This window comes from Saccoglossus kowalevskii, chromosome 9 (assembly GCF_978046115.1).
Source record: "Saccoglossus kowalevskii chromosome 9, keSacKowa6.1, whole genome shotgun sequence".
Taxonomy (NCBI): domain Eukaryota; kingdom Metazoa; phylum Hemichordata; class Enteropneusta; family Harrimaniidae; genus Saccoglossus; species Saccoglossus kowalevskii.
Window position 1 is genome coordinate 31,544,140 of NC_140649.1, and position 27,486 is coordinate 31,571,625.

The 27,486-nt window shown below is 34.7% G+C and overlaps 1 protein-coding gene and 1 long non-coding RNA gene across 3 annotated transcripts in view; one reads left to right on the forward strand and one right to left on the reverse strand.

Moving 5' to 3' along the window:
• The window catches only part of LOC102802515 (uncharacterized), a 494,330-nt gene that overhangs the window by 417,700 nt on the left and 49,144 nt on the right, over positions 1-27,486 (reverse strand). The window lies entirely within an intron of this gene.
• LOC102802394 (mutS protein homolog 4-like) overlaps positions 26,537-27,486 on the forward strand; it is a 32,379-nt gene continuing 31,429 nt past the window's right edge. Inside the window, exons 1-2 of the mRNA XM_085503534.1 lie at positions 26,537-26,645; positions 27,001-27,094. Of these exons, the coding sequence (XP_085359660.1) occupies positions 26,537-26,645; positions 27,001-27,094 (203 nt within the window). The remainder of the gene's footprint in view (positions 26,646-27,000; positions 27,095-27,486) is intronic.

Here is a 27,486-nt window from a genome sequence, read left to right on the forward strand (position 1 = left end):
TATTGTAAATAACGCTATGTTTTGCGTATTTCATACAAAGTAGCTTAATCAGTCGTGATTTGATTTTATATTCTTTAAGATAGATATGAGCATTTGTAAAGCGATAATAAATAAAGATTTCGAAACATTAAATTCGAAAGTAGTATTTTCACCCATGGCTGCTTTCAAACATGGCATAGTTCTCCCACGAGGTTTATTGATTTTACAATTATATCATATATGTTGCATTATATGACCAATTTGTGGAACGTTTGACGGTTCAACTCCACAAGCAGTTAATTTCTGCACGCCAATATGCTCAAATTTGACAAATGATGCCCTTTTTTCTCAGCGTTATGAATCCTTCATTCTGTACAATAATATCGCTTCTTTTCAGAATCCATGTAGTTTAAACCCTTGTAATGACCATGGTTGGTGTGTTACACTGTCAGAAGATAAATTTATATGTACTTGTAGAGCTGTGGATGGATTTACCGGTGATAATTGTGATATTCCCAGTATGTATTATTCATTCAACTTATCCTTTCCCTAACTCAATAATTGTAGGATTATATAACTATATTGTTCTATTAGTTTGGGTAGAATAATTTCGACAGTGAATTTTTATTGTTTCATTTATATCACATTGTAGTAACTGTTATAGACAGTGTTTGGAGTATATGGTCTTCTTGGAGCGACTGTAGTACAGCTGTTGGTGTAGGATATCGCGAAAGAAATAGACACTGTATCTATGGAAATACATTAGACAGTCGATGGTGTATAGGAAAGCCAACTGAATTTGAAAAATGTTTGTTTCCCGTAAAAGGTAACAACAATTTATAATAATGTTAAGAATAGTGTTTATAGAAATTCACGTATGGAAATAAGATTCGTTTTTCAGTGTGTGCAATTTTTAGATCCCAGATACAAATAATTATTATACGTGCAATCTGCTGATTTGAGAAAATAACACGCGTTTTTAATTAACGGCAGATATATCAACATTTCTAGCAATTGCGAGTATGTGCTTATGCTCTTTAGAACAGTAATTCCAAATGAACACCGACTGATTCAATTGTTGATATTATTAATTATTCGAATTTATACATAACACTGTAAAATGTGAATAACAATTCGGTTTTGAATATGTTTAAATGAGGTCTAAGTGTAATTCCTTTTCGTGCAGTACAGCAGGAAACGCCATATGAAATCGCCTAACTTTAGGTCATGTCTCCCGTGGCCTTCCCCCCGGGAGACATGACCTAACGTTACATGAAATAGTGCTACATTATAATATATTATATTGTAACTTACGTATGCATGAACAGCTTTTAGTGTCGAAAATATCACTTATTTGATATGCTACTCAATTCCTAGATGCGCTTCAACAACGGCCATGTCACGAGTGTGTTATACAACAATCCGCGCATCAAAACTGTTATGCCACGGGTCATTTGAGGTCGGCCGTTCAAATCCAACCTTATTTTAGTGCACTTTGTATGATGCTGCAAGTATGATAAAGAGTTTATTCGATGCCGTGTCCCTTCACTCGTTTTATGTACGATATTCCCGCGAATCACTACAGTTATACAATAGAAAATTAAGCCAGAAATATTATATTAATAAATGTAATCTATAAACAAAACTCCCATATTATATAAACAAATATGTCACATTCAACTGCAGAAATATGCACGAGTCCTCTGAACTGAACAAAATAATCAATAAACTAGCCGACTTACTGGTGGTCGGTTTATTACATTTTTCACTAAATTATTCTAGAAATAATTGGTGATACTCGGTTTATCTTCTTTCTTCACATTTCATTCGTGGCTATAGAATAAATAGAATATAGAACTGTGCCCTAAAACGAATACTAAATGTAATTCTGCACTACATATATACTATATACATAAATTATCACAACATTTTTAATGATCTTCACATTCTAGTATATAATACAAATCTAGTTGAAGACAACAATCTATGAAATATTTTGCAGCGTATTAGTGCAATTGTGGTCACCAACATAGCGTAGAATGACCATAACACTCACGGTTTTAGAGGACCTTTCTATTTCATGTTTTAACGGTACAATATGCCTCATTCTGTTCACAATAATAACCGAATGTCTAGAACTATCATGTAAAGCATATGTAATCATCTTCAGTCCAATATATGGAATTTAATATATTTAACTTAACGTATGGCATTTTCACGCTGGTCTATTAGTATATTCTGAAAGAAATATGCAAACGGTTCATAATCTTTGATAAATATTGACTTTCTTTTTTTTTCAGATACAGTGTCCCAGCACAAAGGTATATAACAATCTTATTTTGCGAAGAAATGTATTATCTCGTTGTTTAAACAAGTTTCCACGAACACTAAACGCCAAATCCGCCACACTACACAGTCAACCCAGTAACAGAAAGCTATATGGACTCTATTACATGAATTTATGTCAATTATTTCGAAAATAGTGAACACATCGTGCTTCAAATGTGGCACCTGATGTCAGAGAAGTGACATTGACACCATCTTTGATCATATTGTTGTTTAATTACAAGATCATTGCATTAAAACACTTTTTTGAATGTAAAGGCTAGTAATAAACCATTGGTTTAATGTCTTTATAATAAGTCTGCAAATGTACTCTGGTATAGCGAATGAGCTAAAAGATATATATCATATAGGTAGGAGCGAGTGGGATATTGCTGTAAAATGTTCACATCTGATGAGAATGAAATGAAATTAATTTCTTTTGTCATAAAATTGAGTCATTATCATGCATCAGAATTTCAATATACCTAATATATCTTTTACGAACTCATGTTACATCATTTCACTTCGGAACAGGCATACTACACGAGCCTGTAGACGTTATTGGTGATAGTGGAATTCACTTATTTGTGGAATGGTTGGGTGAATGGACTAGTGTAAGTGGCTTGGAGCGATGTGATTTCAATGGTGGTAAAACCGCATGTAGAAATACTAAAGATTACTGTGAAGGAATCAGTGAGTGCAACTATTACTTTTAACGAGTCAAACAAAGATCTAATGTGTTACATTTTTTAATTAGTGAATGAGGAATGTGAATCATGTGAAACAGTTATTTTTGTTCGTAATCTTAATGTGTTTTTTTTTATCACATTATGGCTGAAATGACCTTAAAGTTGTGGTATAATTTCTATCATTGACTCATCAGAGTCATGATTTTGATCTAGTAATAATAACACAACAAATACCATTCAAATAAAATAGTTATAAATATCATTAAAGGATTACAAACGTGTGACACCTATTAATCATTTCAGCTAAAAAGCTCACTTCCGAAAATAATACAGATACAATCTGTGTTAAAAAATAACATTGTGTGTTGTGTTTCTCTGGGAATCATTGGCCATACATACACACAGAAATTATGGAATATTATAGCAGTTTCACATTCTATTACTCATCAAACTAAAGTGCATGCAGATTTGTATGTGTCAAGGGAACTAATAAATATTCATAAGCGTGATCTAGTTAATTATCATAGACGAGACTGTGCAGAAAATGTGTTGTGTATGATTCGATGGCATTCATATTAACCATATTGAAGTACATATACGTAATTGTAGGTGTATCATGGAATTATGTGCATAACACTGGTTATGGCTTCAGGTTAATATATCCTTTAACAACCTAAAAGGTATTGCATAAATAAATGCATAAATGCATAAATAAATGCATAAATGCATAAATGCATAAATGCATAAATAAATAAATAAATAAATAAATAAATAAATAAATAAATAAATAAATAAATAAATAAATAAATAAATAAATAAATAAATAAATTTTCACATCTAACAAGTATGACCCGAGTTTATGAGTACTCGTACAAATAAGTATACTTACCAGTATGACAACTGCAATATATGAAACACAAACAAACATCTAAAAGTAAGTGCAGCTGTGAAAATATAACTGGGACGATCTAAGATGTGAGGTTCAATTATTTATCTTACATTTACCGCTAATGATGATCATTGCTTATTGTATTTACATTATACATATTTCGCAATTTGTGCCTCAGGATACGACCGAGTTGGTTGTTTTGCAGAAGGTACAAGTGCTAGAGCCATTCCGCCTCTGGAAGGCTCAGATCCTCGGCTTGATGGTAACTATAATTACCGAGTAGATGCAATTGAAAAATGTGCAGAGGTATCACGTGATCGATGTTTTAAGATGTTTGCTCTACAAAACGGTGGTTGGTGTGCATCCAGTGATAATGCACAGTATACGTTTGATTTGTATGGTCCATCAACAGCATGCCATCCTAATGGAAGAGGTGGTGGTCAAGCAAATGATGTATATGTACTATTGTGTAAAGGTAGGCACACATTATCATACGTGTAGATTAGTACATTTATGATATTTTCATTTAATATCCGGTAAATCTTATAGTACTGTTATTTAATACAACTGAAAAGATATTACCCACAATGCAAGTCAATTAGTGGAGCATTTTACCAATACAAACTACGTTGAAATTCGATTTGACAACACAACTGCTTCATCAACTTTACAAGTGATACTGTATGCTCATTACATTACTTACATCAGTATAACCAGAATAATACAAGAAAAAATATCTTGTCCGAAATGCCTGGTTATATTGAAAAATCACCGAATACTGTAATTATATTTATGGGTTCTAGTACCTTCCACCGATTTTCTGCCTGTATACATACTGAAATTTCTCTATTCTGAAAACGCATTAATATTACAAGACTATGTGTATCGGAAGTTGACACGCTTCCCTAATTTCAGGGTAATTGTGACGTTTTGATCATACAATACGATACTGCGAATAAACACATTGAACTTGACTTTAAAGTATATCAGGCACAGGAATGATATTATTAATTTTATCGTCATTGCTCTAGATGAGTGGACCGCATGGACGTCGTGGAGTTACAATTGTTGTTATAAAACACGTACAAGACAATGTTTGGGTGATTGTTGCGAAGGGATATCTGAACAGCTACAACATAGAGTTACGTTATGTGAGTATCCCAAGGTTATTTGTAGTTTGGGTTATTTTATGGTGAATGATATCAATGTTATTAACCATATATAGCTATAGTGGTGCAGAGAGGCGCACCTTTGAATGCAGTGGCGCATTTGAGTTCAAGTTTCGTGATGCGTGTTCATTATATGTGGATATTCCGCCAGGCGAATAACTCAGGGACTGACGACTACTGGTTGTAAATGCGCATCTGACGTTTAGCAGATCTCTGAATACTGGCCCCTATTCAATATTTGAACATTCGTTGTAATGTGAGCCCTCCTTATGCACATGCGCAAATCGATGACAGTTTTGCATTTGATTATATTATGTTTAATATAATGAACAAAACAAGTCAATAATGATGTATTGCACAATATCAATCAGCATTATTCTCATATTTTATCATATGTCGTTTGTGCTTAATTATACTAAACTTCTATAAACTATACTATGTCTTCTCTTTTCAGGAGCAGGAAAAGCCGATGCCATGGCATAATTCATCATGTCATTTTCTGCAGGCTAATGATATTTACAATCATGAATATACACAAGTTGATTACTATTCATTATGACTTTGCATATATTATACATCCGCCACAATTTCAGAATGCAAACTGTCAAAAGGTCAACGCTCAGGCTTACGAGTTCCATTTCCTCATAGCGTAATAAATTATATTTCCCGCGGTTTGTCAATATAGCGGGAAAACTATTGCCGGGGTGTGATGACCTAATCGGGTAACCGGGGTTTTAGGAACCATTCTAGATCGTAGCGACATTTCGTGTTTTCACTATATGAGACAAACAGATTGTGAACTTGTTATTGAGATATATTTTCAAGCTATGAGGTAACAGTCTCCATATATATGCATATTTTACCATTTTTCAGTAGAACCCTTTACTTTATCAGTTTATCATGCTTTATATCCTTTTGAGTTTTGTGAGTTTTTCGAGTTTTGTGTAATATTTATATTAGAGTGACCCAAAATATTTGATAAGAGAATGTGTCGAGTAATGGCTTCTGGTGACTGGCAGTTTTTTCATCCCAGACTGATTTTTCCCGACTCAGCAAGATGCCGTTTCAATGAATCTAGGCACATACCACAATCAGAGGTTTTACTCCTGTTTTTTCCTGGTGGTCAATGTGCTGAGGTGTCGTATGTTCGCTATGTATGTATTGCTAGCTGTGACTAATATAGCTGTTGGAAGAGTTATCGACATAATATGATGTCATCGTTTCAGGAGTAATGTCGTCTAAGTTTCGATTTGTCATACGCATGCTTGCCGCTCTCAACAGCAATTTTTCCAGTTATTTTCAACATGCTTTTTCTGGACCTTTCAATAACTCTTGTAATTGCATGTGAATTCTCCAAAAATGTACGTCTATACATTTTAGGAGATGGTTTATAAGTCGGATAAGACCGACGTGAACCATTCTGGGATATGAACTTTGACCTAGATGAATTGCCCCGCAGCAGAGACACTTTTCCTTGTGTCAGACTTTACATCCCATAAAAAATACAAACTGTAGGGGTGAGGTTGTCGTTTCACCATGTGTTTGCCATGCCATTTGCCTTCACCCCACAGCGGAGTTGTATGACTTTTGTACTGCAAACGTAAACCAATCACCCCTAACGTATTTAGAATGACGTCATTGGCGCATGGCATTGTGGGGTAACTGGGTGCGAGTAACGACAATCTTAGTGAACATGCGAGTCAGGGGCATCTAAATTCGGCTAATCTTGTATTTCACTTTTAATTCACAAGACGGTCATGTCGATCTCTATAATTTAGACAATGTGTGACCAAGCTCTCCGTCAAGCGAGACGCATTGTTACGAGGGAATCACCTGATAGATCAGTTCACAGGATTTCGTTCCATTTTCGACGAACAAGAATATTAATCAGCACTCAGCTCATTAATAATTCAATCAATCAAGTAAATAGCCACTTTCATGCCGGCGAAAGGTATAGAAAACACATTTAGTCTGGCGACCACACAAAAATGAACAACGTATTTGATGGATACGACTTTTTTTTTTTCAAAATGTATGTTGTGACCATCGGTTGATTTCTTTATTATTTACTCAAAAATAGAAAAAAAAATATGTAATTTATGCACACTATATTCAACACTAATGTCTTATACATCAAAATGAATGAACTGGGTAAAAAATATCACTTAATAAATAATTCATAACGGAAAGTTATAATAATATATTCTTGTGTATATATAGATTGTTAAAATATCAAAGCTGATATTGGAAGTGTAATCATATTTGCCTTTAACTTTCATTATTATACGTGTCTGAAATACGCAATTACGACGGCCCTTTTAAATTTGAACAATTTGTTTATCCGTCACGAGTCTGTGGATACAATATATTTAGTGCATTCATGCATAATCTACGGTATTCTCTTAAAAACTGTAAAAATATGATTTGCGTATCATAGTGTATCATAGCATATTGTATTGACCAAATATTTCCCTTATTGCTAATGTGAGACACTTGTTAACTGTATCTGACAGAACACTTTTCGTGAACTACACGTCAGCCTGGTTAGCCTCCAAAAATAACAACACATTATCCCGAAGAAAGTTCGTTTGAACGACTAGATCGTCCTCACTCTGTTGGGTAAATACGGTGTTTATTTAATCACCTTGTCACAGTAATTTGGGTATTGCATAAATTTCAACAATATTTAGATGGTAAAGAATTTATATTGGAGACTGATCACCAGCCATTGATTTAATGTGGTGGGCGCTATATTTGTAATCATTTAGCTACCGCATTATAACAATTAAAGGCAAAGAAAATATTGGTGCAGACTATTTAAGCAGGTTTGAGAATGCTTAGAATTACATAATTTACAATATTTTTTGCAATTTTGAGAAATGTAGATTTATTGGCAGCTGATGTTGGTTATTGGACTGAAAATTTGCCATGTTCAGTTTTGATGAGGGGGCAATGTCAGCAACTTTTATTTTATGTTTTTTTTTCCTAATACCTAAAACCGTGCAAATAGAAGTGTGCATGGAATCATGGGAAGAAACGGTGTGCATTGCCGTGTGATAGCTGTCTTAAGGTGATTGAAGGTCATACTTATTTATAACTTTGGAAGAAGTATTGGAATCTACCAGGTGTGCTGTTATTTGAATAACAAAGGATGTTTATGATCTATTGAGTTGCCTATGTGGCACAGCTGCTAGCAAGATCACATTGGCTCATGTGGAAACCCAGGTGGTGTCACTGAATCATACCTATAAATTAGACAGACTGAGAACAGTTGGGGTCCATCATTTCTACTGTGTATCTTCTGTGTAGCTGCTGCGATATTGTCAGACAAGTGATACAGCCTTCGACCATCATTCTGTGAGACTTGTATGAACTGCTCTGCGATCTCCTGCTTTCAGCGGTGCCCTCCAAAATAGCAAGCAAAACTCCTGTATTTCTTTGTTGTTGTGTCACAGTTACAGAAGCCATTGACTGTCGTTCATTTCTAAATCCTGGAACTGTGAGTTATCACCAATGCACACTTCCCTGAGCAATCCCCTATTTTAGTGACTTTATTCATTGTATTTGCTGTGCTTTATTTCTTGTAATTATTTTGAGAAGTATTAAAACCGGGAGCTTTAACTCGATATGTTGGTGTATGTGTATTTCATTTCCAGTACTATTGTCTTGTCTACCCCATACTAGCAGTAAAAGAACCCCCTGTCCGGTGTGAGTTCTGTGGGTGGCCCTCTCAATTGCGATAAGCAGGCCTTACACTGTGACACACCTCTTTATGTGAATCAATGTTCATTTCACAAATTCTATCCCTACTACGATTGTATCGGACTGACAAACGCATATCTCTATATGTAATAAACGTATTCATACATAGCGCGAAACTATCGCATTGATTTGACCATCCTTAGTAAGGTGATAGCTAATAAACGCTCGTTTGAATATTGAGAGTACACCCGGCTTCGTCCCTCAGTTTGTTATTGCAGGAAAAATCGAGAATCGCTTATTTATTTCTGTTCATTAATTATCACTAACGGAAAACTAATTAAAAAAGCAATTATGGTAATGATGTAATGTGATTATTATGTAAATTGTATTATATTGTATCAACAGATGCATAGCGAATGAGCGTTGTTTTTTTTAAGAATGCTTTCAAACATGGTATATTTCATTTTACAACCAATGTGCTCCCTGCTCGACAAGGCATGTGCCAACAGACAGCACGTCCGTATGCTGGTGGATAGCCTAATATAAACGGTTGGCAACCATAGCAAATGTAACCATCTAGACTTGATGAAAATATCGGGATTATACTGAAAAACTGTAGGGGAAAATGTAATGAACTTTTTTCAATGATTTTCAAAGCGTCCAGATAGATTGATCGTTTCGTTTTATGTTTTTGATTGTACGCCTGATTTTAGTTCTATTTTAAACAGAGCTCCGGCTCTCAAGAACTTTTACTTTTCACTTTTGTGAAACTCAATTTAGGTGAATTCTTAACATTACCTGCAATTCGCACATGCTTATATCATTAAGCACATTATATAATAGCCCCAATATAGCTTCGGAATAATCTCAGATCTCCATTTCAATATAAAATTATCTGTACTTATTAGATACTTTACTTTAGTAATATATTGCATATACTGTGGCCAGTGACTAATCAATATGGAACTTCTGTAAACATTTTTTTCAGATTTATAAGTCGTAATCGGCATTTTAGTTTATAATTTAAAAACATATTTTTTAGTTCGGCCATATATTGGCCATCTTGATTTCACAAGGTCCTTATTACTGCATAATATTGCTACTTCTACCACCATTTCTCTGGGTTTGACAAATACAATCACGAAGATAGTCATTAGGACAAAAATGAAATAGACAGTCGTCGTATTGCAACATTGCGTGGCCCATTGACAATGTTGCGACCTGGCATATATGGAATTAATTATCACGTTTGAGGAATTTTAAATATACTCAAAATACACTTCTTCGTACAGTTATCAATATTTTGATATACAAGACACTGTGGATGTCTATGAAGTACATAGATTGTTAGGAAATAAATAAGTCTCGAAATAGCATCTCGGAAATATGTATTTATATTAAATCACCTTTGATATGTCACAAGATGTATTTGGAGTTGTGAGTTCGTTTTACATGATTATCAACAAATTAAGGTCTTAATATGTTTTGAAGATATTTCATCAATGCAGTGACACACAACACGTCACACCTAATAAATAAGTGCCAATCAACATGCCTGAACAGTTGATGAGGACAGATCTTTAAAAGTGATTAGATAATTCCCTCGTAAGAATGAATCTCGCTTCAGCAACAGAGAGCTTGGTCACTGATCTAAACATTGTCTGAATACAGAGGTCTTGTAAATTGAAAAGTTCTGTTATTAACGGACCTATTTTCACGTACGACGATTTTCATTTACTCTGGTACCATCATTTGTAATACTACTATGTATGTAGAACCCAGAGTTACGGGGAACCAGAATTAGAAAGTTCGTTGAAGTAGAATACATGTTCTAGATATTGTGACAAAATTGTAGAAGGCGACCAGAAAATGTATAAAACCAGATATTATCGACTTCAAATTAGGTAAGAAGTGAAAGCTAAGGAAGTTTGGGAACTTACATCATAATGACTGAAAAAAAATAATCGTGTCATAAAATGCAACTAAAAAATAACAAAAAATCCTTATCTTGCATAAAACGTAAACTGCAATTGACCTCACTGGGATGACGCATGTGCTGTGTAATACGGAAAAACTCTTCAATATGTGTTGTTAACGAGTGCACAATTCATTCATGAATTGAGATTAGTAAGCTGGATTTACGAGCATACTTGGTAACCACCTTAAAGTGTCCTTAGATAGAACACTATAAATCAAATGCTGTTGCGAGTGTGTAAATTATTAAACGTGAATGTGCAGTGTGTGAGGATGCACGAATAACTAAAAAGATGGTTAAAAAATGTTATCCCTTGTGAACTGGGTTCTACATACGTTGTAGTCGTGGTAGTAGTAGTGGCGAGCGGTCAAGGATGTTAACCAGTGTTGTGAACACAGCTTTGTGTTCAGGGGAACTTTGACATGTTTTGCTGACAAGTTCGACCCAAAGGAATACACATTATGTAATTACAGATAGTCCAGCTTTCTTTATTTATCCAAACTATCAGCTGAAGTCATATCTCGCTGTCCACTTCTCTCTCCTTCCTCTCTCCAAATCTTAAAACGCTACAACGAAACTTTCAGACGTGGCAGAGTAAATATGCGATCAGCCAATAACTGCAGTCGTTGGCACGATCACGTGATTACCAGGGATGTGTCTCATGGTTAAAGCACTGCGTAGATGCCACTACTAAATTCAATTAGTAAACAATATATTTATAAAAGTCCTGTAATATATTTTTATAATGTCTACCCTAAATATACAAGTTGTTGATCCTAAACAATCCTACATTACCCTCACATTCGGGCTTGTAAATTTGTGTATACACTGACGGCGCAATTTGGGATTTCGCGGTCACATTTTTCAAGAATTTTTCATCGGAATCGCAACAGACTGCAAGCAAGTCTAGGTCAACAAGTGTCTCACTGTAGCCATATGGCAATTATTCGGTCGATTAATAAAGCCATTAGGTGATAGTCGAACCATATTATTACAGTTTTTACGAGAATATCGAAGATTATGCATGTCATGTATAATCTACGATATTCATTGAATGTATATACACATATAATATTCATTGACTATATATATTGTACCCACAGACACGTAACGGATAAGCACATTTCCCAAATATAAAAGATGGCCGAAACTGATTAGTTCAGACGCGTATAATAATGAAAGTTGAAGGCAAATGGTAAAGCTAATATTATTACACTTCTAATACCAGCTTTTATATTTTTTTATCAATCTATATAAATACGATAATATATTTTTATAGCTTTCCGTTATGAATTATCACTTAACAGATATTTTTGACCCAGTTACTGATTCATAGATGTTGAAAGCTCAGGTATTGCTTTCCATCTGATAAACGTACGTAATATACGTAATAAGTAATTACAGCTGTCACTTTTCATTTAATATTCTTCTGTGAACATTTCATTTTTTCTCAGTGTTATAAATCCAAACATTTTAACAAAAAAATATTTCTTTTCAGAATTCATTTACTTTAAATCCTTGTAATGATTGGTTGGTTTGGTACACTGTCACAAGAGTTGTGGATGGATTTATCTGTGATAATTACGATATTCCCAGTATGTTATATTATTGGATTAGTTTGTGGCAAAGTGCTGAAAAGTGTGGCAAAGTGAAGAAAAGTAGTGGCAAGGTAGTGGCAAAGTACTGAAAAGTGTGGCAAAGTACTGAAAAGTGTGGCAAAGTACTGAAAAGTTGTGGCAAAGTGCTGAAAAGTTGTGGCAAAGTGCTGAAAAGTAGTGGCAACGTACTGAAAAGTAGTGCCAAAGTGCTGAAAAGTGCTGAAAAGTAGTGGCAAAGTACTGAAAAGTAGTGGCAAAGTGCTGAAAAGTGTGGCAAAGTACTAAAAAGTAGTGGCAAAGTACTGAAAAGTGTGGCAAAGTACTGAAAAGTTGTGGCAAAGTGCTGAAAAGTAGTGGGAAAGTACTGAAAAGTAGTGGAAAAGTACTGAAAAATAGTGGCAAAGTGCTGAAAAGTGTGGCAAAGTGCTGAAAAGTGTGGCAAAGTACTGAAAAGTAGTGGCAAAGTACTGAAATATATGAATATTTTATAAATTGATTTATGTATACAGTTACCTTTATTAAGATGTGTTGGATATAGTGTGCACAAATTTCATATTACATGTTTTTAGTTAATAATGAAAATATCAACTGATGACACAACACACATTTTTTTAAATTGTGGTCGTACCCATCAAATGCGCTGTTCATTTTTTTTTGTAGTCAGTGGACTAAGTGTGTTTTCTATACCATTCGCCGGACTATAAGTGTATTTTCTATACCATTCGCCGACATAAAAGTGGTTATTTACTTAATTGGTACTTAATAATTCAATCAATCAACATTCTTGTTCGCCGAAAATGGAACGAAATTCTGTGAAATCATTTTTTGAATAGTGAAGTGATCAATCAGGTGATTCTCTCGTAACAATGTGCCTCGCTCCGCGGAGAGCTTGATCTAAATATTGTCTAAATTATAGAGATCGACATGATCGTCCTGTAAATTGAAAGTAAAATACAACATTGGCCGAATTTAGATGGGATGCCCCTGACTCGCGGGCCCACTAAGATTCTCGTTACTCGATCACAGTTATCCCACAATGCCATGCGTGAATGATGTCATTCAATGGGAGGAAGGCAAATGGTATGGCAAACACACTGAAGTATGTTGAAACGACAACTCCACGCCTACAGTATGTATTTATTATGGGATATTAAGTCTGACACAAGGAACAATTTCTCTGCTGTGGTGCAATTCATATAGGTCAAAGTTAAAATCCTAGAATAGATCACATACTCTAGCTTTATCCGACATTCTGGGAGAATTCAGGTACTTTTGCAGCCCTGTCAACTTTTCTGCATGCATTATGGGAAAAGAGACCATACAGCTATTTTCAAATGGAATATGCTGTAAAAGTTCTAGAACTTGTCTTAACCTCCACGATACAATAACACGTTACACGTAACATTTGGTAAGTATGAGGCGGTGACCGTGACGTGCTACTACAGTTAAAATACCTGAGAAAAATGTTGTTGAGAGCAGCAAACATGTAACTAAACTGTGAAGACAGTACTTTTAAAACGATGACATCATATTATGTAGATTACAATTCGTACAGCTACATTATTCAAAGCTAGCAATACATACATAACGAACATACGGTACCTAAGCACATTGACCACCATGAAAAAAACAGGAGTAAAACATCTGTTTGAGAGAAAAATCCCTGGAAATCTGAATCTAATTCATTGTGAAATGCATCTAGATTCATTGGAACAGCACATTGTCGAGTCGGGAAAATAGCACATTGTCCGATCAAGTATGTGGAGTCACTTTAATGTAAATATTGCACAAAACTCAATATAGGGGTTCTACTGATGCATGGTAAAATATGCACTGTTCATTTGTTTGAGATTAAATTATAAAAACAATTTGAAAATTAGCATAAAGCAATGATCAAGAGAATCGACCCAACAGTTGGTAGTCTACCCAAAAATACCTGGAGTAAAGCCCCTAACCGAGGAAACCTGAACCCGTCGCATTATTAACAATTCGATTTTTAATAATAATAATAAATAACTGAAGAAAATGTAAATTATTCTTATGATTAACACATTAGACAAATGCATATGGAGGAGTGACGACAATTGATTAAATCTATAAATTGGCTTAAACAAATTGATCTCAATAACAAGTTCACAATCTATTTGTCTCATAAAGCGAAAACACGAAATTTCGCTACGATTTAGAATAGTTTCCTGAATTAGATCATCAAGTCCCAGCAATAGTTTCCCCGCTATATTGACGAACCGCAGAAAACATAATTTATTACGCAACGTGGAAATGGAACACGTGAGCCTGAGCGCGGATCTTTTGACAGTTTGCATTCTGAAATTGTGGCGGATGTATGCTATATGCAAAGTCATAATGCATAGTGATCAATTTGTGTTTATTCATGATTGGAAAAATTATTTAGACTGCAGAAAATGACATGATGAATTATGCCATGGCATCGGCTTGTTCCGTTCCTGAAAACAAGAAGACATGATTAGTTTAGTATAATTAGGCACAAACGACATATGATAAAATATGAGAATAAAGCTGATTTAAAAAGCAAATGTTTTCCAGCATTACATAATACTTCATTATTGACTTGGCCTTTGCATCTGTATTTCAAAAACAAACCTCAAATGCGCCTAGACTGTAATCAAAGGCGCGCCTCTCTACACCACTATAACTGCCCTAATGGTTATTAACATTGATAGCATCATTCACCATAAAATCACCCACACTTCAAGTAATAACATTGGGATACTCACATAACGTAACTCTATGTTGTCGCTGTTCAGATATCCCTTTGCAACTATCACCTAAACACAGTCGTGTACGTGTTTTATCATAACAGCTGTAACTCCATGACGTCCACGCGGTCCACTCATCTAGAGCAATGATGACGATAAAGCAAATTAATAGAACCATTCTGGTCTCTGAAATATTTTAAATTCAACTCCAGCCTTGCCTCATGTAACACTGATTGCGCTTTTGGTAAGGTAATTAACATCAATTTATTCCCAGTATCGCATTGTACGACCAAGGCGGCACAATTGCGCTGAAAATAGGGGAGTTTGATGTTGCAAAAACAAAACTGGGGAAATGCCGTGTAATGTAATTACAATTAGTAGCACTGCAATGACAATGAAGTAAGGCTCAAAATATGCAATTCACCACCTTTTCACCACCAGTTCCATCTTTTCACCACAAATTCAATTCACAAAATAGTCCCATTTATAGTCTGCACATTCCTTCAGAAGATTGGAACCAAAATTGTCAAACTATTTGAGTAAAAACTGAAAATTGACTAAAATTTTGTCTGTTGGCTTCAAAATTAAAGTTCATTTCCAAAGGTATTGAAATAAGAGAAAAAGTGCAAACAAATCTGGGCGGGAATGTTAGGTTGTGAAAAGGTTAATAGGTTGTTAATAGTAAAAGGCCTGAAGTCGGTATTTGGATCTTGGTATTTTCAAACAACGCGTGACGTATCTATTCAACTTCCAATACACAATTTGGTGATTTTTCAATATATAATAACCAGACAATTTTTTTTCTTGTATTATTCTGGTTATATTGAGTAATTACCGAAGATTGATATAGCTGATGTAACTAATGTATTGACCATATGGTACCACTTGTAAAGTTGATTGAGCAGTTGTGTTGTCAAATCGAATTTCAACATAGTTTGTATCGGGAAAATATGCTCCACTAATTTTCTTGTAATATAATTTCAGTTCTATTGAAGTGTAGTATAAGATATACCAGATATAATGCACGTATGATAATTTGTGCCTACCTTTACACAATAGTACATATACATCATTTGCTTGACCACCACCTTTTCCATCAGGCTGGCATGCTGTTGATGGATCATACATATCAAACGTATTCTGTGCATCATCACTGGATCCGCACCAACCACCGTTTTGTAGAGCAAGCATCTCGAAACCACGATCACATGCTACCTTTGCACATTTTTCTATTGCATCTACTCGATCTGGATAGTTACTATCAAGCCGAGGGCCCGAGCCTTCCAGAGGCGGAATGACTCTAGTCCTGGTACCTTCTGCAATACAGCCAACTCGGCAGTATCCTGAGGCACAAATTGGGAAATATGTATAATATAAATACAATAAGCAATGACCATCATTAGCGATAGCTGACAGGTACATAAGAGAAGATATAAAACAAATAATTGAACATCACATCTTCGATCGACCTAGCTATATTTTCACAGTTACTATTCCTTATAGTTGATTGTTTTTGTTTCATATATTGCAGTGGTCAAACTGGTCAATACGTTGAAGAGATATAAGATTTTGTACTCACATACTAAGGTCATGCTTGTTAGATGTGAAATGTTGTGTAGTGGTTGAACGGTAGATATAGATATGTACTTGGTTGCTATGGACATATTAACCAGACCCATCAATAGTGGGATTGTGAAAGTGCTATAATATTCCATGAATTGTTTTGTATGTATTGCCAGTGATTGCTTGGGTAACGCAACACAAAATGTTTGTTCTAAGTACAACTTGTTTTCATGGCCCTGATGCGTCAATGATACAAATTATACCGCAACGAAATGAAAAAAACTTTATTACTGTTTCACATGATTCACATTCCTCATTCACTAATTAAGAAATTTAACAATTAGAACATTAGATCTTTGTTTGACACGTTAAAAGGAATAGTTGTACTCACTGATTTCGTCACAGTGATCATCAGTATTTCTACATGTGGTTTTGCCACCATTGAAATCACATTGCTCCAAACCACTTACACTAGTCCATTCACCCAACCATTCCACAAATAAGTGAATTCCTATTAGGTATGTTAAGAATATAATATTGGGAGACGTCGACCATTCTGATGCATGATAATATTACTTTATCTGTTTCCTCTGCTACATACTCTTTAACTTCAGGGTCAGTTTTCTACTAGATTTTATGATAAAAGAGATTTAATTTCACTGTCACCAGATGTAAATATCTTTATAGCAATACCCACTTGCTCCTACCTATATGATATATATCCCTAAGCTCATTCGCTATACCAGAGTCTGTAGTACATTTGCAGACTTTTTATTAAGACATTGGTGTTTTTAATGTCTCTTCTCTGACATCAAGTTTCATAAAGAAAGATATATGGCGGGTGCTACATGTGTAGCAGGTTGTTTTCACTATTTTCGAAATACCTGACATCAATTATTTGTTTAAACAAAATAAGATTATGATATACCTCTGTGCTGGGCCACTGTGTCTGAAACAAAAACGAAAGTCATTATTAATCAATGATAAAGAACAATTTGTTGATTTCTTTCAGAATGTACTAATAGGCCAGCATGAAAATATCGTACATTATTTTAAATATAAATTATACTGTTGTGTTGGAAACAGCAATGGAATATGAGGTACGAAAACTAGAGATTTTCACCAAAGCCAGTGCGACGAAACTAGTGGTACAGCCGGTTACTTGCGGAGATACTCTCAGGAGATACATTTCTGCTCGTACCGATGAGCATCCATGCTGCTCATTAATGTAGACATCCCAACCTGTTTATTGGATGTTATTTTCTAGGGAAATAAAACATCATTACATTTCTCGCCGTCGTCTGCGAACCGCAAAGCAGAGTTTTCAAGACATTACATAGTAATCTGGAATAATTGCATATAGTTCAGAAACAATATTTTAAAATGTTTCGTATTGAAATGGTTGCATTATTTACACTGCTACTCCACAGAGTGGAAATAAAAACAATAGATCAATCACGTGACTGATATTTTAACAATAAAAATCAGTAGATAACACACTTGCATGTATGAAAAACAAATTATATTTTCATACGTGTATTTCTATAAACAGTACTCTTAACATTATTATAAATTGCAGTTACCTTTTACGGGAAAGTAACATTTTTCAAATTCAGTTGGCTTTCCTATACACCATCGTCTGACTAATGTATTTCCGTAGATACAGTGTCTATTTCTTTCGCGATATCCTACACCAACAGCTGTACTACAGTCGCTCCACGAAGACCATATACTCCAAACACTGTCTATAACAGTTACTACAATGTGATATACATGAAACAATAAAAAATCACTGTCGAAATTATTCTACCCAAACTAATAGAACAATATAGTTATATAATCCTACAATTATTGAGTTAGGGAAAGGATAAGTTGAATGAATAATACATACTGGGAATATCACAATTATCACCGGTAAATCCATCCACAGCTCTACAAGTACATATAAATTTATCTTCTGACAGTGTAACACACCAACCATGGTCATTACAAGGGTTTAAACTACATGGATTCTGAAAAGAAGCGATATTGTTTTACAGATTGTAGCAATTCATAACGCTGCGAAAAAAGAGCTAAGTATAGGTCGGACAAATGATATGTGTCAACCGAAGACGTTTCAAAAAAGTGGCGGCTGCAAGTTCTTCAATTTTGAGGGAAATGACAGAATTATATTAGGTAAGATTATCAGAGTGCATGTGTATGTCAACGAAATAATGAACTGACATTTTAACATTGTGGATTAATGAATGGGTCAAAATATCCTTAATAATTATGAGTAATTTATGAAGGAAGGTTAGTTCTGCAATAATTTCAGTGTACTCTCGTGTCTATATATTTATACACATTTGAAAGCTAATGCTAGGAATGTAGTAATATTAGCGGTTCCAATTGTTCGGAACTTTTATTATTATACATATCTCAGTCGTTAGTACGTGTTTCAATGTGTTACGGTCGTCTTCTTTATCTGGAAAATTTGCTTCACTTCACATAACGTCACGCTCGCCCCATTATTATCAGTGTATACGAAGAATTTAGTACATTCATGCATACTTTACTACGATTTTTTCAAACAAAATGACTAATAATATATTGATTTGACCATCGCCTTTTCGCTTTGCGCAATCGCTTCGTATTGAATGAATAATTGCCATATTGTCAATGTAATACTACTGTTCACTGCGCACAGCAGAACACATCAGCCTGGTTATACGAACGTATACGATTGACAATGTTGTTTGCACATAATTTAAATACACGTGACCGCTACATTGTAATGATTCAAAAACACTCAAACATGTATATGTTGTTGTTCGTAGATTAATGATGACTTACATACATTGCTATGAAAACGTCTGACCAATTTGCAAACATAACGCAATATCATTCGGTTGTTAATTTATCTAGTCCATACATTGTGTTCTGTTTTAGAACATGTAAAGATATTGTTTCTTTCTAACTATGGTTAATTAAATTATACTTCCATGTATTTTTTTAAATATTTACTGATGACATTTAGTTATTACAAAGACACCAGTGTCTTTGGTTATTACAATATAAATCTGTATATACTGTTGGTTGAATTGGTATAACATATTTTTCAAACTTAATATTATTACTTGTATTTTGCCAATTAGAATCTTCCTTTCATTTTCTATATCTTCTATTTTCGACTTGTTATCAACATTCAAGTCCCCCTCCAATTCAGTCACGTCACGGTCTTCATGTGCAATGTCACTAGTTGGAACCTTGTACATTTCACAAATTGCATCTCTACCGCGATTGTATCGGACTGACAAACACATATTTCCATATGTAATACATGACGTCATACAAATAGCGAAACTCGGGGTGTGTATAACTTTTGTTAGTGATGGACACGTTGTATTAACCATGCCAAGTAAGATGATATTGAACAGACACTTGTTGGACAATTGAGAGAACATCCTGCTTTCTTGCTCAATGTGTATCACTGTGTAAACCGAGAAACGTTGTTTTATTCATTAAATATCATTAATACATGAACAAATATGGTAGTTCTGTTATATGGTGTGTTCTCATTGGTCGAGATCGGTACCACGTGCTGTCCAGTTATCAGACAAACACACGCTTTCGAGAAGATCATGCAAAAAACAGCAATATGATTCATTGATTTTAGAAAATTTTGTTAACTTTAACCTGCAAAATTATGAGCGTGTTTTGCCTGTGGACGTCGTCGACTTTAGATACAGTGTGTAATAACATGTTCGATTATTTTGTTGTCGATTCTTGTTTTTTGGAAGGACTTGACACTGCCCAATATTACTTGATAACTTGGACATTATGTTCGCTTAAACATGGGCTTGACTGCGTCTCGCTGATTATTGTGCACAACCCTTTCTTATCCTGTTGTTATACAATAATGACATAGGCTTATAATTTATTCTGTAACTATTAGGAAAATACTTCAAAAAAGAGTGTTGATCATGCCAAATGACGCGTCCAGTGTGTGTTTATGACGGAAATTTTATTGTTTTTCTTGCCAGATGTCTATTAATAAATTATTATTGAGTCAAAGTATTACCACTCTCAAGGCCTCATGAACCCAATGTTAAGATTGAAACAATTTTTCTCGAACATTTGGCTCCACACCTCGAATTACTATCAAATTGTTGTCCATTTATTAAACTAAATTACGAGAATTGTATTCGCAGTCGCCGTGAACGGCGTCAAACTACGTGATAAAAATATAATAATAACATTCATAAATGCATAACAAACAGAACTTTCGTACATCTTGAGAAAATCTCAAAATTACTTTTCTAAATAATAAGATTACATCGTATTGTGGTATAAACTACCATGGATGTAGTGTGAACGGGAAAACTGTCCGTCGACAATGACGAGTTGACGACTATATAGCATGTTTACGCCAGTTCGACCAACTTCATTATATCATTTCACATATTGGAGGAAACATCCATTTCGCAAACTTATTAATACAACTGACAATGGTTCATGTAAGCAAAATAAAAACAAGTTCTAAGCTTTTAACAAAGACAAATAGTTTAGTTAATTTTTATTCTGTTTTTCATGCACTCTCTCCCATTAGCTAAAAGTAGTTTACTATTACTATCTAATGCCTACATGCATTATGAACATTGAACATTTGAACATTTTTCTCATCTAGTTCTCAGTTTCTCAAATGTGTAAATTGACTTCGTCAAACCGTCATCTGTTTCTTCATATCGACGTCTGTTTTTTTATTTACGTAATAATCGTTCTTGTTGACTGGCCTGAAAAAAATATTGTCATTATTTGTTTTGAGTCAATAAACCAAACTGTCAAGTAATAATAGTCGTTTTGAGTTAAGGTTATTTCAGTTTCATTTTATTTCTGTTAATTTTACGCAACATCGCATTTGTTATATAAGTTACTATAGTGACAATGCTCAAACAGGTTTAAATGAATGTAATATTAATCATTATATAATTAATTGGTGATTGTTGTGATCGTGTTCATCCATAAAATAAGTCATTAAGTCTACCTGATATTTTTCATGAATACATAATTTCACCGTTGCTCTATTTTAAAATACATCGTTTAATATTTAAGACAAGACTGATTAAAGCATTATTATATCTTTCCTATAGAACGTTTTCTTCTTACTGTTATTTTGTGAGAGCCCAATAGAGGGGCCATAAGAAAGAGTGAAGCCCGGAAGCCATGAACTTGTTTGAGTATTTTTCTGTCGTGGTAACATCAAACCAAACAGTCACACGCACATCTCATATAATAATAATTCAAGTATGGCCCTGATAAGGTAATTCATTTCATTTTTACATTATTTCTGTTTAATTTACGAAACATCGCATTTTATATAAGTTACTATAGTGATTATGCTTGAACAGTTTTATGTGAATGTAATATTAATCATTATGTAAGCTATTGGCATTTTTTGTGATCGTGCATCTCCATAAAATAAATCATTAAGTCTGACGGTTATGTCCCATGGGTACATTATTTCACTGTTACTCAATTTGACAATACATAGTTTGATATTCAATATAGACCATTTGTGCAAAACGCGAACAATGTAATTATAGATAAAATAATATCAGAAAAACGAAATTTGAAAACAATTGTAAACAGATTTTGTCTTTATTCACATCTGTGTCATTTTATTCAAAATCCTAATCGGGATACAAACGCAATAAAGATAATTATTGTTCAATACACATAGGGACTCTACAAAACACAAGAAAGATTTCTTTTTACTGTTATCGCAATTATGTGGGAATGTCACAGTTAAAATTGACCAGAAATTTGGTTGGTTTACAGATTCCAGGAAAAGATAGGGGGCTGGGGGCTCTAGGTAGCAGAAAATCGTAATGTAGAAATGCAGGCAAGATGGAATGGTAAGGAAGACCAGCAACGGCCGAAGAATAGAGGGGTTCTTGGGCACGCACATATGAGATGGAAATGCTCAAAACAGTCGTAAGCAGTAGGAATGGACCAGGAGAGGGTAGTAGGAGGGGCAATAGGAGAGAAGAGGAATCAGAGAAGGTTTGTGGGAGAGATGGCAAGCCAGGCCATGAGGGAGCACTGTGGGGGTTTTAGCTGGAAGGGGAGATCATTACACATTCGGAAAGGCCATAAAAAAGAAGGATGACTGGGAGCTTGCATGCAAGATGGAGTGGCCAGTAGGGAACATAAACAAGAGAGTGAGCGTTGGAGAAACCATGGGTAGGAAGGTAGGTTGGTAAATGACATGCTAGCAGAAGATCATAAGAAATATTCTGGAAGGGTTAGTACACAAGTGAGCGTGGTTGAGAAAGGCCATCAGTGATAAATGAAGGCTGGAGAGGCTTATGACAAATAGTTGGTGGTAAACTATCAGAAGAGATTTGTGAGATGAGAAGGAGTGGCTTAAAACTGGGCTGAGTTATGCATGAGTCACAAATGAGTAGCTGGAAAGGAATGCAAATGAGAGGGGAGGCTGCGGGGGTTCATGTAGGTTTGAGTGAGGGTGTGTAGCAGTAGGTGGGAGGTCAGGAGAGGCTATAAGTAAGTGGGAGAGATTAGAAGAATCTGTTTCAGGTGAAAGATCGTGAGCAATATTCTCATCTTTTCTGGGCTTGATGGTAAGTAATAGGGAGATGGTCGGAGTTATCATAAGAATGAGTGAATAGTCAAAATGAGCCATTGATTAAAACAGGAGGCTAGAAGGCAAAGTATCTTTACCCTCTTTTCCCTCCCCATCTTGACAATTTCCAACGCACCCCTCTCACCTATTTCTTCTCCTGGCCCAATCCTCTTGCTCGTGGTCCTGACCTCTCCCTCTTGCCTACGCTCCTTCCACCCTTTCCTGTTCCTTTTGGCACTTTTCCGCCATTCCCTCTCGATTATGGCACCTCCCAACCTTTCCCTCTCATTTTTATCATTCTTCCCGGTCCCTTCAGATCAGTCTCTGAAGCCCCAACCGACAGCAACATTAACCTCTCCTTATTGTTTATGACTCTTACCAGCCACCACATCTCTCTTACTCACTTACCACCCCTCCGAGAACCCTTAAATGAGTTTTCTCATCTTCTACCAATTGTGAGCTTGTCCAGTCTTTCCCTCTCATTTAAAGCCTTTTCTAGCCTCCCTCATTCACTCACCCCCAGCTTTTGTGTTTCCCCTGTGCTTTGCCCATTCTGGCCTCCCCTCATGCTTAGTTATTTTACGACATTCTCTTATTGTTTGCAATCCCCCTTCCATCCTCTGCACCTAACTAACAGTCTCTCCTGTCCGATCTTGATCGTTTACCCCCTCTCAGCATTCCCTCTCACAACATATCTTGACATCGCCTCTCAATCACCATTCCAAAATTCCTTTGCTTATAATCTTCTCCCAGACCCTCTCTTCCCCCAATCAGATTCTCTTTTTTGGCTTATTTTTAATTTAGCCTCCACACCTGTTAGTGTCATTTGCGGAAACATCCTAATTTATGTGAGTAAGTATCACATCCAGTTGACGATTTTTCATTTCTATGTGAAAAAGGAAGGAAGTAACTTTTTTTTAACTATGAAAAATTAAATTCAAATGAAGTACAGACATTTAGCAATATTTTCGTAATGTGTTTGCTTTTTTGTATGTGTACTAAATTGTCATTGGTTGTAATTCTTGTCAAGAATGTTAAATTTGTTAATTAGTTTTAACAACGTAGTAGAATGTGTTCATTGAATGTTATCTATATATTTATATATTTGTTCTAAATAATAATAGTTACATGTTTAGATACTTCAAACCATATTTGATTTTGTAAACATAGACGAACTTGAAAATATAAACTATATATTTGTATATTTAAGCAACCAATTGTGCCATATGCCATTATAACGGATAACATGTGTACGTGTTTACTACACGAGAATTTCCGTGTCATAAACCAGGCATATAATCAAGTTGTCCTACCGAAGTGGCATTGTAAATTCCACAAGCACTAAAATGAACAATACAAAACATTGAAAAGCTTTACGTAGCTGGATCTCATTATTTGTTAATTTATTATTAAAAAGCAGGACGATTACGTGAAAAAGTACGAAAATGTTTGCCACGAGGTGATGTGAACTGGTGAGATGCGATATGTCAGCTTACCCAGCTCTGCGACGCGAGAAATTCATCCAAACCAGGCGATTTGTCGGATAATACGTGATGTGGTGGACGGCGACGGCGACAGATATTAAATTATTCGGTATCCGCGTCAACAAATTACAAACCGTCCACTTATGGTCGATATTAATGCATATGTTATTATTATTGTTATTGTTGTTGTTGTTGTAGTAGTCATAGTGAGTTGTACATATAAGGAGGTCACTTAGCATTTCGCTGCTAACAAATTCAATATTACTGGTACATGTAGTAGCCTAAACTTAGAAGCGCCCTCTAAAGGCCGTTGTGAAAACGAATGCAAAACAGGACAGGGCGCCATGTTTGGAAGTTGTCGTTCGTAACTGGTCTCGTCTGTTGATTTTTCTTCCAGATCACAGCTGTTATGATGACGACTTTTCACATCTAATTTTGGTTTGAACTGCTGCAAATATCCGTGAGTAATCTGAATACTTATCCGAAAACTATAATGAATAAGTATAGTCGTCCGTCTGATGTCGTCAATCTCGATTTTTGTATAGATGTCTTCTTGAGTCATAGAGCTCCTTTTTTACCTACATGGTTGAGTGTGTTTGATGCCCTCTGGTCCCATCACCCGTGATATATAGTAGATAATATGCAATGGTTCTTTATCGATAGCATACAAGAACATTGTCAAACTTGTGTGTGAAACATATTATGATTGCGCCGATTTCCTAAATCTAAATATGCAAAATTAAGTAGGGACCATTCCAATATTTTCACCTTTAAATAGAATGTTATAAAACTTTATGGGCGTGTTAAAGAATTTTTATCAACCAACTAACTTTGTATATAGCGCATTAAAAGATATGGCTCACTGGCAACCAGCTGTTCTGTTTTGTTTTTCTATCGACAAAAAGCATAATTTTTGTCATTAAAATGTACATATTTAAAAAAATACTGGATCAATTTGTATTCTGATCACAATTTTGTATTCCAAATTACACTGTTCATGTTGATAATTTGAACTGTGAAAAAAAGCCTCTGATTTTTTATTAAAATCTAAAAAAATATATAGGACCTTCTCCAATTTATTTTTATTTAGTTATATTCAACATCTCGGGTCGATTAGTTTGATATATCATTTTTTTTTATTTTGGTTACTTGAGTAACTGAGATATTACTTGCAAATTGAGATATGAGATGTTTATCAAATTATGCAAATTAGAGAGGGAGCATTCAATTTTGTTTCATATTCAGTAATCAGTATTATTATTTTTATTTGACGTTGATTCTATAAACCCTATTTGTCCCCAGAAAAAAAAAAACTGATTTAGTTTGGGCTGATGAATATAACTTAGGAAAGATATTCTCAACTTTTTGAAATCTCTAAAATGTAGTCTGAAATTAATAATTTGATCGAGAAAACTACTGGCAAACCAAAATTAACAACAATGATACCCCCCTCCCCAAGCATTTTAGAGACAATCATCTAGTGCATTATTACCATAATCATTCAGGTACTAGTAAGCCCCAAAACATTTTTTAAATTGTCAATGGTGGTTTTGGTTTAATTTTTTGTTAAAAATTGAAATCTGCCAAAAATATGATGTGAAAACAACAAATAGGAATATTTTTTCTTCTGTACATTTAGCATGAAGTGCACTGACTAAGATGTTGATATTTCTTTTTTGCATTATTAGAGTTTGTTTCTTCTTTTAATTTCACGACTAGATCAAGGAAATTAGAATAACAAATTTGTGTGAAGATGACAGACATTAGGCAACCTAAATATAGTGAGTATGTGAGTAATTCAGAATGTCAACTTGTACTTCTCAGCTGGGAAAGTCAGATAGAAATATTATTTATTATATAAGCAACTTCGATATCCATGGTTCCCTTTTTGTTTTAGTTACACCACACACTGGTGAGCCAATGCATGTATATTCAGACCATCATATACCGGTAATAGTGACATAGTGATCTATCAACATAAACCACTGCTAATATAATTATCATTCATAGATTGAAGTTGGTTCATGACGTGCACATATGAACATATGAGAGGGAAAACAACTGCAATTTTTCAGAATTGTAGCTTTATTTCAAATAACACGCTTACTCCTTCCATGCAGTACAGGTGTGAATATGATAGGTAAAAGTCTAGTGGAGTATTATAATTAATTATTGCATGACTGGCCATTGACTAGACAGCAGATTGTATGATGTGTGCAAGTCGTCTATTTAATGAACCAATTATAGCAGTAATAATATTCTTATAGATTTAGGTTTGTTGGTAACTCCAGGAGAGACAAGTACTACTGCAACCAGTGAACAATCAGCATCTGTTTTTAAATCAGCTGCGTTTCTTCCTAAGTAAGTAAGAAAAAAATGTATTAAACATAAAGTTGCACTTTGAGAGCATTTATAAAGCTTTATTAAGGTTTTGTGATTACCGGTATTATGTGTTATAATTGATGGTCTGAATTGGTGTGCATTGCAGGAAAAAAAAAGATTCTGAGAGATTTTGCCTTACTTTGAATTAACTCACAGAAGTAAATCATTGTGAATTAAAAAGTGCCAAGGAAATTAGAATACACAATCTAATCTATTATGGGCACAGGTTTCTGTTGTTAATAACAAAAGAATGCTGTGGGTTAGATTCTATGTATAAGAATTCTTGTGTCTTTCTAAATAGTGAATTAATTAAATATAATTCATTTTCATTTGAAACCATTGCCAAATTAGTGGTCAATTGTCAAATAAGA